Genomic DNA, 13,212 nt, shown 5'->3' on the forward strand with positions numbered 1-13,212 from the left:
AGTTGGGAATTGGGCACATTACTTTAGATGCATACTGACCATATTCACAGAGGGCCATGGTTAATATGAAAAGATAACAGGAAAATTCTTTTCATATGAATAGTTTTCTAGCCCCATATTTTTCATCAAATGCTCATGTCATTAATCTTTTCAGGATCTGAACGCAGAGTCTCTGGATCCAATTGAATTGATATTGATATTTTGAATTGAAATATTGATATGCTTAAGTTCAAATATTTGTTACAAAATCTGACTTTCTAGTTTCACTGATTAAGTTGCTTTCACTTGAACCTGTGATGTAGTTTGAAAATATATAAGTACCTTTAATTTACCCTTATTGAAAGCACAGGCAGACACTTGGAAAGCTGAGTGTCCCATATCAACAAAGACCACAATCCGTGGGTTTTCTTCTGGGCCTGGAAGGTCTTGCTTATAAATCCCATAATTCAAAGCAACTACAAAAAACAAGTGGACAAAAGAATTGAAACTTGTATAACAATGGGATTCTTAAGATAATGAAATGCAGAAACACTACAGAATAAGCTGATGTAACTAAATGGAGAACATGTCCTTTTATAATAAAATGGTCACTATTATCTTTAGTTTCATTCTCCTTTGAAAATATTCCATTAAAGCCATAAATTGAGAATGGGAACTTTTAGGAAATGCAAGAAGTTCAGACGAGTCCCAAAGATGTGTAATTGGAATCTGAACCCCAGAACTACAATTCTCAGCACCCTACTCTCCTCACATTATGTGCTGATGTAGGCAGGATATAAATTTTGTGTAGCCCCACCTCTAACTCTCTCTTCCTGTGATAGGGTTTGGTGGAGGTGGTGTGAGGTGAGGACCAGGAGTTTAAAATTTTGTAAGATAATTAGTTTTTTTTAAACTTCTCTTTGCTTTTTATTCCTTCTACTTCAAGTGATTATTAATAAACTTTATAAAATATAATTCTTGGAGTATTGAATATTGATTTTAAATCTTACAGATGTAAAATGCATATGAGAAAAAGTTGGGAAAGAGATTCAAGTGTTTAGTAAAAAATTCCCACAGGCAAGATTCCACACCCTTGGACTTCACTACCATTCCCCCCCAAAGTTCATCAGGAACCTCTGTAAGTGACCACCCTAGTTCCAAATTTACTGAGTTGCTTTCCCTTGAGTCAAAGAATGCCTTTCTTTTTTTTTTGGTAGTATTTGTATTCTTGGAGCTTTGACTAGTGCCTAGTCCATAGTAAGTGCTTAATCAATGTTTACTGACTAATTACACTAAGTGGAGCTATTGGTATTTAAAATAGGCCACTAGATGCTATCAGGAAGCACATATTAGATTACTTTGACAATGGCATGCAATTTGGAGGGGGAAAGTGCGAGAGTGGGGGCATGTGAGCTGGGAGCAGAAAATTTATTGAGCAGCCCTAATACACTAGGGAAGAAGTAATGAATGCCTGGATTTGGATTTTTTTTCAGAAGGAAAGGAAAGGCTAGAAATAGTCAGTCTTTCAGTCCTGACTATGTGCCAGCACTGTGATATGCACTGGAGATATAAAGCAAGGCAAAAGATAGTCTTGATTGGAATTATAAGGGAGGGGAGAATAGCACCAGAAGTCAAGGGAAGATATATAAAAATGGAGAGGGGTATAGTAAGTAAAGCACCACCGAAAAGAAATTAAAATTTAGACTAAAAAAAAAAAAGGCCATTTTAATTTGGTAAGTTGGTCATGAGTGATCTTTGAAAGGGTAGTTTCAGGAGAGTAGTTGATGAGAAAACCAGAACATAAAAATGATTATAAAATAAATAAGGATGGACTAGCATACAGATTACTCTTAGATAGAAAGTAGATGACTTTTTCTAGAAGTGTAACAGTAGAAAGAAGACACTTAACTATAGTTGGGGGGGTGGGGGAATCAAGGTTAGGTTTAAGGGGAGGTTCATGAAAAAAGTGGTGTGTGGGGCTCAGGGGACCTTCAAGACCTTTATGAATTGTCCATAAGGTCAAAACCATTTTCAAAATAATAAGACATTATTTGCCCATTAAATATTTTTTTCTTTTCCAACTAAGCATCTCTGGTGAGACAGATTTTCTTCTGATACTTCAAATAAGAGATTAGAGTAGATTAAACATATAAGCAGATAAGAACCTAGCTGTCTTCTATTAAGCCAGACATCAAAGAAATGCTACTCTTTTCAACTTCTTTTTATTCTGGAAAAATATTTTTCATAACAGTGATATTCTTGTTAAAATACAATTTTTTATATTAGTTTTAACTTGTAATATGGTAAATCTTGACAGATACAAAAGCTCTTTGGGATCTTTAATTTTTAGGAGTCTTTGAGGTTATACAGTATACAGTTTGAGAATCACTGATCTAGAATTATTATCTTTTTGCTTAAGATCTAGGGGATAAGTTAACACCCACATGTTACCAAATAACTGCCAAGTTTAGAGTTGTAAACCTCAAAATTTCTTAGACTTATAAATGTTGGAAATTTCACCATTGGGAAATTTCATACTTGAAAAATTTCCTATTGATAGTGGGTCTTGACTTTTGGAATGTGAATCCCATTGGCATGGGAGGTTCCTTCTCCTTCCCTTCTTAAGATTACTTTAGGACAGAAACCTTTTGCTGAACAATGGAAAGGACTCTGACCTATGCTTAAGCATAGAACAGGAATTTCTTTGAGTCATGATTGATTTTAGAATTTATACAATGGAGATACTTGGAATCAGTCTCCACCCTATTCAGTCCTAACAGGATTGAGTAAGGGCTGCAGCCTAGATCAAAATTTAATTATTCCAATCTCTACCCTACTCAGGTTAACAGGATTTAGAAAGGGCTGTAGCAAAGGATCAAAGATTTAATTATTTGAAAATATGACCTTCAACAGACATGTGCAAAAGCCAGAGACCTCTGGGCGGTCCTGGGTTTAAGCTAGAGCCTCCATTGGCACAGGGAAATTGATGGACAGGTGATTGGTAGATGTGAGGACTGAGGGGAGGCAACTTGGATGGTTTCCTTAAAGATAGGGGAGTCTGAAGACTTGGGTGGTGGTTGAGGAGTTGGCCGGAGTGGTGGCAGTATACTCTGAGAAGCTTGCTCTGAGGGAAGCTGAAGGTGGGGGCCTCTGAGACTGTTTCTCCATTTTGGTCACGTGAGTAATAGGGACTGATCTCTTTTCTTTGCCTCAGCTATCTAAGGGCTTGGGCCTTTTGGCCCAGCCTAAACAGAAGGGGTATTTAAGCCCTATTCCCTTCTCTCCCTTTTTCTCTCTCTCTATCTCTAATTCCTTTCTTCCTCCTATTGAAATTAAACTCCATAAAAGGTTGACAGCTGACTTGAGTTTTCATTTAGGAATTACATAGCTGAATTCCTTGGCGACCTTAAATTAATATATATCAGTCTTTTAAAGTGATTCCCTTGTCACAGAGTGAAAGATATGATGTTCTTTAATTATAAAAATAAACAATATGACTAGACATGACCTTGATGTGAGGATGAATTTAATCCAAGAGCAGAAAAATCCTAAAACCTTTTCTGAAAAAATATCAAGTGAGCATGTCATAGACTCTATGTGATAAACCATTGCCCGAAACTTTCAGCTTTTTGTACGCTGATCTGATGTGCATTTTAAGAAGCAATTTTTTTCTGATCTGATCATTAACCTCTGATTTCATTGCCTAATGAGCAAATTCCCTCTACGAGTACAGGAAAGGAACCTGCACTATAACTCAGAATTGACTTTTAACATGCCCCAAAAGCCAAAAATAACTTCTGAAAGAGTAGCATACTAACACATAACTTTGTTTTAGTTTTAGGGTTCTTACCCACCTCTAGCAACTTTACTTTACTTACTTTGCTCTAAAACTTTCTTACCTGCTGTCATATCATTCATTAGTCTTAAGCAATTTAAGCCAACAATTTGAGCAGCATCCAATACAGACCTCCTTTCAGCATCTGTGAAGAATGATGGAACCTAAGAACAAGAATGAGATGAAGAATTATTTCCTTTTTCTATCTTACAAAGTATTCTCAATCTTACTTAGGTTATTTTCATAATCATCCTATTAAGTAACTATTCTGTCTCTGAAGAAATAATGGTGAAGTTAGATTCCAGTCCCTACTACCAGAGAGGCTGAGACTGCTGAACTGATTATGTTTGCGAGTTCTGAATTACAGTAGGGTTTAGTTGATTAGGTATCTAATTCTGCCACATATCTGGTGAGCCTCTGGTAACAAGGGGTCACCATCTTGCCTAAATAGGAGCAAAATGGTCAAGCCTATATATAAAGGACAGGGCAAAAGGAAGATCCAGTCTCAATATTTATAAGTCAAGTTATTGTTTAATATCCTTGCAGTTAAAACCTAGACTATTTCTCATTTATTTCGCCACAAATAATGGGGAAAAAAAATTGTGGGAGGGGTATAATGAGGAAGAAGTAACTGTCCCCAATATATATCACCCTTTTATCTTGCAGTGATGTCAGAATTTAGCTGACATAACAAACAACCAACAGGTAATTTGCAAAGAGGATGCATTGTTAAGTTATTTTTGTATCACTAAAGCAGTTACAAAATATTTATTTAGATATGCAAAATTCAAACTATTAATTCAAAATGCTGACAGAAGGCCAGTGACACTTTCCACCTGTCTAAATGTTAAGAATGTCCTGGCTTTATCACCTGTACTTTATGAATAAGTAGATATATAATACAACTACTTACTGAAATAACACAGTCTGTTACTGGTTTTTTGAGGTTGTTCTCAGCAGTTTCCTTTAACTTGGTTAGCAGCATTGCAGTTATTTGTTCTACACTAAAGTAATGTTCTTCATCCATGTACATTACCTATCAGGAAGAAGGAAGCAAAAAGACTATTTAATTTACTTTCCAATATTGGTATCCTATTGTTTCCCTTTCCTTGACGGTTATTTATGGCCACAATTCACAGAATATAAATTAAGACACAAAGCACATTTTCAATGGAAGAAAAGTCTACATCTATTTTTCCCTTCAAAAAACTAAAAACCAATATCCAGAAAATGTTTCTATTATAAATCAACGGTTAATTTATGGGACTGTTTCCTGTAGTTGTAACAATATTAATTACCCTTAGAAATTATTTTGTAGATTACAACCGCTACTCAAATCAAGAGTTCAACTCAACCAGCAACATATTATATACAATTCGGAAGGCAAAGTTATTAATCTGATTAAGTTGCCTTCTAGTGCTTTTCTGCAGTTGAAATACAAAACTAAGTTTGTAAAACTGAATTTCAAAGTATCTTCAAACTCTCTTTTTAAAAAATCCTTACCTTCCATCTTAGAATAAATACTGTATATTGGTTTTAAGGCAAAAGAGCAGTAAGGACTAGGCAATGGGGATTAAATGAACTGCCCAGGGTCACCTAGCTAGTGTCTGAGGCCAGATTTGAACCTAGAACCTTCTGTCTCTATGCCTGGCTCTCAATCCACCAAGCCACTTAGCCACCCCCCATCTTCAAACTCAGGATTCTGTAAGTTCAAAACATACTTAAATTCTTGCCTCAATTGAAGAATGCTTGTGATCTGAATCAGATCTACTTTTGTTAAACACTTAAAATCATAACTTTCTATAAAATTGTATCACTTCGATATTTCTAATTTCCCCTTAAAATAGTTCATTTTTCACCCCCACCTTTCTCCAAGAGGTTCAAAGTTATCTTACATGTAACAGCAGTCATAAGCAATTAGTTTCCATTACTAGCTGTACATGAAATCTGTTATTTGATACTTTTCAGATTAATAATAAATGAAAAATGTGAGGTTAGAGCTACAAATCTGATATTAATTTGAATGATTTTTAAAAGCAAAAGACCAACGCCTAGCCTATGATCAACCAGTTTTTAATTGTTTTCATTGTGAAAAATTTCTTTACCAGCTTAAAAAAATTAAAATGCAATTACCTTTATTCCAACACCTCCATTTTTCATGGGAACCAACTCAAAACTCAAATTTTCTTTTTCTTTTTGAACAAAAGGGTCGTTAAATGCTCGGCCATGAAATCTCTTGAAGTTCGATACTGTGTTGTTTGCATGAGTTATTTGCTGAAGGGGGGAAAAATTTAAGGTGTTTATTCTCTTTCCTTCTTAACCCCTGGGAACAATACCATATAATAGTAGTTAGAGCAAACCTGTTGATAGTACATTCACCAAGATCCCTAAGAGTTAATTTGCTCATGATCATTCTTTCAATTAAAAAACAACAACAAAAAAGGCAGAATGGCCAAATTTCTTTTTTTGCCACCCATGTTCTTTCTGACAGGAAAGACAAAAAGAGCCACAGGAACAATTGACTCCTTGCTGCATTAAAGCTCCTAAGGCATTGTATTCTAAAGGTACTAACAATGCTTAGAATGAATCTTTCAGAATGACCATGACTCTAAGTGTTCTGAATAAAATCCTCAAGCAATGACCTTTGTCATTTCATTTGATTTTTAAAGTTCCATTTCATCAGAATCCCAAATATAAACGAGACTTTAAAGAGTTTTAGAACCATGGCAGTTAAGACAAAGGTTAAGAGATAGGGTTCTTTAGGTGTTTTAATCCAGCTCTAATATTTATTTGTACAGGTTAAATAATTTATGAAGGCCAATCCGAGCCTCCAACTCAAGTCCTTGAAAACACTGCCAACAGGACTCAAGCTTTGGCCAGTCCTTACAAGCTGTAAAGGCTGCAAAAGTAAAGGTCCAGTAAATGGACAGCACATCTGCTGTCCAAACAGCAGCTTGGCTAAATTCAGAGGCTCATTATCAGGCCAGCCACAGGGTGATCTGTCATTTTAGTAATGCAGGGAGAGCATGTTATGCAAAGCACACTGGATTTGGAGCTAGATATGACTAAGTTGTAATCCCAGAAGCTGAGGTCATAATGTGTGTCACAACATACTTGGGTATTCTTTGTAAAATAAAGTGGTTGGATTAGATTACCTCTATGGTCTTTAATAGCTCAAAATCTATGACATAACTATAGAAGAGCTGAAACCTGTACATAAAGAATCAAAAATCTTTCACAGAGATATATTCTTCTCAATCACTTAACCACATTAGCAGGAAAAAAGGAAATGACAATTCAGAATCAGCATCAGACTTTAACTCTGGTATGGTACTATTTAGTGCTTGCAGCCTTACCAGAAATTCTGGCACTTAGATGTTTACTGTAAAATAATTGTTTTAGTTCGTAAAGTTTCTTCATTAAAAAATATAAAATAAAATAGTTATTTTTTTTGTTTTTACTTTAAACATTATTTTATTTGGTCATTTCCAAACATTATTCACTGGAAACAAAGATCATTTTCTTCTCCTCCCCGCCCCCCTCCCACCACCTTTCCCTCTCCCATAGCCGACGCACGATTCCACTGGTTATCACATGTGTTCTTGACTCGAACCCATTTCCCTGTTGTTGGTATTTGCATTAGTGTTCATTTAGAGTCTCTCCTCAGTCATATCCCCTCCACCCCTGTAGTCAAGCAGTTGCTTTTCATCGGTGTTTTTACACCCACAGTTTATCCTCTGTTTGTGGATAGTATTTTTTAGATCCCTGCAGATTGTTCAGGGACATTGCATTGCCACTAATGGAGAAGTCCATCACCTTCGATTGTACCACAGTGTATCAGTCTCTGTGTACGATGTTTTCCTGGTTCTGCTCCTTTCACTCTGCATCACTTCCTGTAGATTGTTCCAGTCTCCATCGAATTCCTCTACTTTATTATTCCTTTTAGCACAATAGTATTCCATCACCAACATATACCACAATTTGTTCAGCCATTCCCCAATTGATGGGCATCCCCTCGTTTTCCAATTTTTGGCCACCACAAAGAGTGCAGCTATGAATATTCTTGTACAAGTCTTTTTCCTTATTATCTCTTTGGGGTACAAACCCAGCAGTGCAATAGCTGGATCAAAGGGCAGACAGTCTTTTATCACCCTTTGGGCATAGTTCCAAATTGCCCTCCAGAATGGCTGGATCAATTCACAACTCCACCAGCAATGAATTAATGTCCCCACTTTGCCACATCCCCTCCAGCATTCATTACTTTCCATACCTGTCATGTTAGCCAATCTGCTAGGTGTGAGGTGATACCTCAGAGTTGTTTTGATTTGCATCTCTCTGATTATAAGAGATGTAGAGCACTTTTTCATGTGCTTATTAATAGTTTTGATTACTTTGGCTGAGAACTGCCTGTTCATGTCCCTTGCCCATTTGTCAATTGGAGAATGGCTTGATTTTTTGTACAATTGATTTAGTTCTTTGTAAATTTGAGTAATTAAACCTTTGTCAGAGGTTTTTATGAAGATTGTTTCCCAATTTGTTGCTACCCTTCTGATTTTGGTTACATTGGTTTTGTTTGTACAAAAACTTAATTTGATGTATTCCAGATTATTTATTTTGCATTTTGTAACTCTTTCTAATTCTTGCTTGGTTTTGAAGTCTTTCCCTTCCCAAAGGTCTGACATGTATGCTATTCTGTGTTCGCCTAATTTTCTTATAGTTTCCTTCTTTATGTTCAAGTCATTCACCCATTTTGAATTTATCTTGGTGTAGGGTGTGAGGTGTTGATCTAAACCTAATCTCTCCCACACTGTCCTCCAATTTTCCCAGCAGTTTTTATGAAATAGTGGATTTTTGTCCCAAAAGCTGGGATCTTTGGGTTTGTTATATACTGTCTTGCTGAGGTCGCTTGCCCCCAGTCTATTCCACTGATCCTCCTTTCTGTCTCTTAGCCAGTACCAAATTGTTTTGATGACCGCTGCTTTATAATATAGTCTGAGATCTGGGACTGCAAGGCCCCCTTCCTTTGTATTTTTTTTTATTTCCCTGGATATCCTTGATCCAAAATAGTTATTTTAATACTGTTTTTATGGGATATATCAATGGAAATACACTCATATATGTGATTGAGAAATCATTATCTTAAAAAATCTCCTCAAATACAAATTGTTACAAAGATTGCATTAATTTAATTTAAAACTTGACAGCTTTTAATATAATTCTCAAAAAATTGCTGTCTCTTTGAGTTAGTCTTTTAGGATTCTAAATCGAATTAATTTGTTTTAAGTAAGTGATTTTTGTACTTAGCTTTCCCCCTCCCCCTATTTATTTTTATCATTCAGAGCACTGGAGTAAACATTCAGATGTGATTATAAATTTCAACCAAAGCTTCAAAACATATCTGTTCTCAAACTAATAGTAACAAGTGAAATATTCCCAAGTGAGGGACAAAATTGCTATTTAAATGTCTCCCTCTAAAATTTTGCTGACCCATCACTATTTTCCTCAACTACTGAAAGGGGAGCAGGTGCAAAGGCTAAGGCAATTTGCTGAGAGTCAGTCTCTTCTCCATTTTATGTGCTGTAGATCATCAAGGACTGGAGTATTAGTATTTAATCTTGGAGGTTTAAGATACAAAAGGCTCAATGGTCTCCCTGGCATCCCTGCCCTGGATACTGGCATACTTCAACTTGGAAACTTCTACATCCTATGTAGTAAAAGCTTCATTTGTTATGTCAAGGATTGGAAACCAATCAAACCCATCTGGGACCCTGTCCAGAGTCTTCTAATAAAACCCATAAACCCTGTCTCGGTTGACCAAGATGTTTCAGGTATCAAAATAAGTGTGTAGACTGCACAGAGCCATATTTGACTTCCTGATCTCCCTGCTTTGACTGTCTGAGGTTAGGCCTTGTGATAAAAAGGGACCGATAAAGGCCTACTTCTTTCAGCATTCAGTGGAATATCTTATATAGACATGTAAAGACAATCTTAGCTTAGTCAATTCAGATGATCATTTTCTAATTTGCTAGTTTCATTTCCTTAAATAAGCAATCAGAACTGTTTCTTCCCCAAAGAACATACCTGATTTTTAGCAGCAACTCCAATTGTTCTGTTTTTTGATCCAAATGATATGACTGATCTAAAGAAGAAATATAAGCCATGTTTAAAACAATATAATACATTAGCTGGCAATTTGTGAGGCACTGGAGATAATCATCTAACTGTAAATATAGGCTCCAAATTGATGCTCCACAATTTAGTATCTTCACAGAGAAAAGGATCAGGCCATGCTTGCCAGCCTATTGTAATAGTAGGTATCAGAGTAGAAGTTAGTATTTGGCTTAGGGAAAAGAAAAGAGACATTCTCACAAATATGTGCTATATAAGGGTAACTCTGGGTTCTGAGAACAAAATCTGGGTAAAGGGGCACTGAATATCATTCAGAAGCAATGTCAAATATAATTTGTATCATGGGAAATATCCCTAGGTGATACACAAAGCCTTTTCTCTAAAAATTTGCTAACCCGGAACTCTTTTCTTCAGTTCCTTCTGAAAAGAAAATATGAGTAGGAGTGAAGGCTAAAACAATATGCCCAGTCATTTCCTTCTCCATTGCATGTGCTATAGACTATCAGGGGCTGAAATATTTGTCTTTAATCTAGGGTTGACAGGAACAATTATTTTCACTCTTTATCACCTCTATCATATCTTTCATTTTTTTTCTAATGGCATTTATGTATTCAGAAGGAAACTTTTTAGCTCCAAATACTAGCAGTGGAGCAAAAGTGGTATCTGAGTACCACTGGAACTAACATACCTAGATGAAAGGAAAAAGGGAAGGAAAAAAATGAACAGGGATAGTAAGATAATGTTAAGATGGCAAAAGACTAGTAGCAGAATGTCAAACTTATCATAACTCTGTATTCCTGTTTTATATATATATGTATAGACACACACACACCAATAATACATTGTATCACTGAAAAAAACCACACACAATAAAGACGAAAAAAGCCTACACTAGATAATTTATAGGTTATCTCACTTCTAAGATTCTATCATTTTAGGCCTAAAGTTGTTTAAAAAACTTTCACAAAAGGCCAAGATTACATGTATTTGTTCATTATACTTTTTAAAAGAGGAAGGGGACATCTAATGCAAATAGCTAAACATGCATTTTCTGACTCTCATTAGACAAACATCCCAAGATTTTCCATTACTTGAATTTAAGGATATTTAAAACATCTTATTTATAGTAACTTGGAGTTTGTCCCTACTCCAATGTAAAAAAAAATGTTTGAAGGGGGAAAAGATGTGCATGTGTGTTTTGGGAAGAAAAGAGCATTTTTCTGATGCCAAACTGACCCTAGTGGTGAAAGTTCTAGGGTTTCCCTTTTTTTTTTCTTCCTACATTCAATTAGAGGTGTGCCTTGACCTAGGAATAATAAACAAGTATCTCCAAACTTTGTGGTAAGGAAGACTGTAGCCCCATCACAGCTTTCTAGTTTTATATTTATCTACACAAAATGGTGGTTATACCTGAGGGACAAGAAGGGCTGCTTTTCGGCCACGGTTTCTTCTGGCCCTGACTATGTTATCCCTGTGCTCTGGGGAGTCCTCACAGGACAAAGTGTTTGCTTCGTTTGCTTGCCAATGGCGGGAGCCTTTTGCTCCTCCATCATTACTTACAGTGTGTCTTGCACCTCCCCTAAAAACCAAGCACAAAGCTTGGTACCTATAAGTGTTTAAGATTCGCTCAATGACTCTACGATAGACCCTCACACAAGGGCAACCATGCGGCTTTGTTCGCCCGGCTCTCAAAATCCAGAATAATAAGGCGGATCCGGCTTTTTAAAATGCCTCCCCATTCCCTAACTTTCCTAACCCTGGGGGCGTGCAGGGCCGAGTACAATCAAGAAACGCAGCTGACAGACCCTTCCCCCGCGGAAGCCACCGCCCGCCCCCCTCCCCCCGCCCCTCCAGGGCAGGCTTCCCAGAGCAGTTTACGGGCCGTCACCCCTAGCAGCAGCCCAGCCAGCAGGGGCGGGGGCGATGGCGAAGGGAGCGCCCCTTCCGGCGGCAGCCCGCCCACCAGCCCGCTCCCCAGGGGCAGCGCGGGCTCTGGAAGCTTCCAGTGCATTTCGGGTTCTCCAAGGGAGAGAAGCTAGCGCAGAAGCAGCAGGAGGAGGCAGTAGCTCCTCCGCGCGGCGCTAAGATCCCCACTGACACCCTGCCCTGGGGGAGGAAACGGGGGAGTGGAGGGGAGGCAGGCTGGAGGCGGCTCCCCAAGCACACAGAAAGCAAAAGCCGGGTGAGGAGAAAGCGGGGGCCGGTGGAGACCGAAGCAGTTCCCTCCAAGCCGTCCAAGGAAACCCCGGCAAAGGCTCCGGGCTTTGTCGTAGTGGGATACCTCCAAAGTTGATAAAAGGACAGAAAAAGAATGAAGGCTGTTCTCCGCCCCCCCCCCCCCCAGCGCCATCCTCATCTTTCCCCGAGTGAAAGGGAATCCCAGGAATGATCCCAACCCCAGCAATACCAGTACGCCCCCTTCTTATTCTAGAAGGGAGTCACGCCCACTTCTCCAGGCCCCCGAACTTCAAGACACCAAGTGCTCAAAAAAGGGGTATGATTGGGGGGGGGGGAGGACTCGCGTGGAGAAGGGTAGAGCCCCAATCACCCAGATTCCTCTTTCCCGGCTCCTTCTGCTGGCCCTCTCCCTCCAAAGATGCATTCCCCCCCCCACCTCCCTCCGCAGCAATCGCAGCCCCCCCTGGGGCATGAATACACTTACGGGGTGCATCGGTCGCTAAACTCGTTGGCGATGGTCTCGATGCCCCCGGCCCTAGCCACAGCAATATAGCAGCTCTGAGAGCCTAAGTCCAGTCCCACCACTGACATGGCTGTAGCTCCTGCTGTTGCTTTTTCCTTCTGCCTGCGCGCCGCTTCTCGTCGGGCCTGCCGAGTGCAGCTAGCTCCTGCTGCAGCTGCTGCCGCTGTCTTGCGCTTGCTCAGCTCAAATCGCCTCTGACAGCCCGGACTCGCCGCCGCGCCACCGGGAGGGGTGGTGGAAGAAAGACAGACAAGCCCCCTGCCGCTTGGCCGCTCTGCCTGCTGGTCTAGCTAACCAGGACAGTCTCGCCAATTGCTCGAGCACCTGCTCCTTCCTACAATCCTAGACTCGCAGCGCGCGAACCGAACTACGGGCCTTTAGAGAAGGGGAAATCCGGCTTGCCCAGCTTTATGTAGCTCCCCGGTGAGAACTTTCCAGAATCTGCGGCATTTACTCGCGGGCGCCTCCGCCGGCTCTCCACCCACCCCACGTGCCACTTCCGCTTCCGTCTTCTCGAGCCTTCTGGAAAGATTATAGCCAATAGGCAGATGTTCCCTCCTCGGGAATT

The 13,212-nt window shown here is 39.2% G+C and overlaps 1 protein-coding gene across 3 annotated transcripts in view; it reads right to left on the reverse strand.

The window, feature by feature from the left end:
- The window catches only part of HSPH1 (heat shock protein family H (Hsp110) member 1), a 30,314-nt gene extending 17,160 nt beyond the window's left edge, over positions 1–13,154 (reverse strand). The window contains exons 1-6 of one of the 3 annotated variants that reach the window (XM_056825133.1): positions 12,606–13,154; positions 9,896–9,953; positions 5,948–6,088; positions 4,728–4,850; positions 3,879–3,978; positions 322–455 (exon numbers count right to left, since the gene is read on the reverse strand). In XM_056825133.1, coding sequence (XP_056681111.1) covers positions 322–455; positions 3,879–3,978; positions 4,728–4,850; positions 5,948–6,088; positions 9,896–9,953; positions 12,606–12,712 — 663 coding nt within the window. In that variant the 5' untranslated portion in view covers positions 12,713–13,154. Of the gene's footprint in view, positions 1–321; positions 456–3,878; positions 3,979–4,727; positions 4,851–5,947; positions 6,089–6,174; positions 6,318–9,895; positions 9,954–12,605 lie in introns of those variants that run through there. The other 2 variants (XM_056825131.1, XM_056825134.1) reach the window with 2 other exon arrangements.
- Positions 13,155–13,212: the final 58 nt, after the last annotated feature.

Source organism: Monodelphis domestica, chromosome 4, assembly GCF_027887165.1.
Source record: "Monodelphis domestica isolate mMonDom1 chromosome 4, mMonDom1.pri, whole genome shotgun sequence".
NCBI lineage: Eukaryota > Metazoa > Chordata > Mammalia > Didelphimorphia > Didelphidae > Monodelphis > Monodelphis domestica.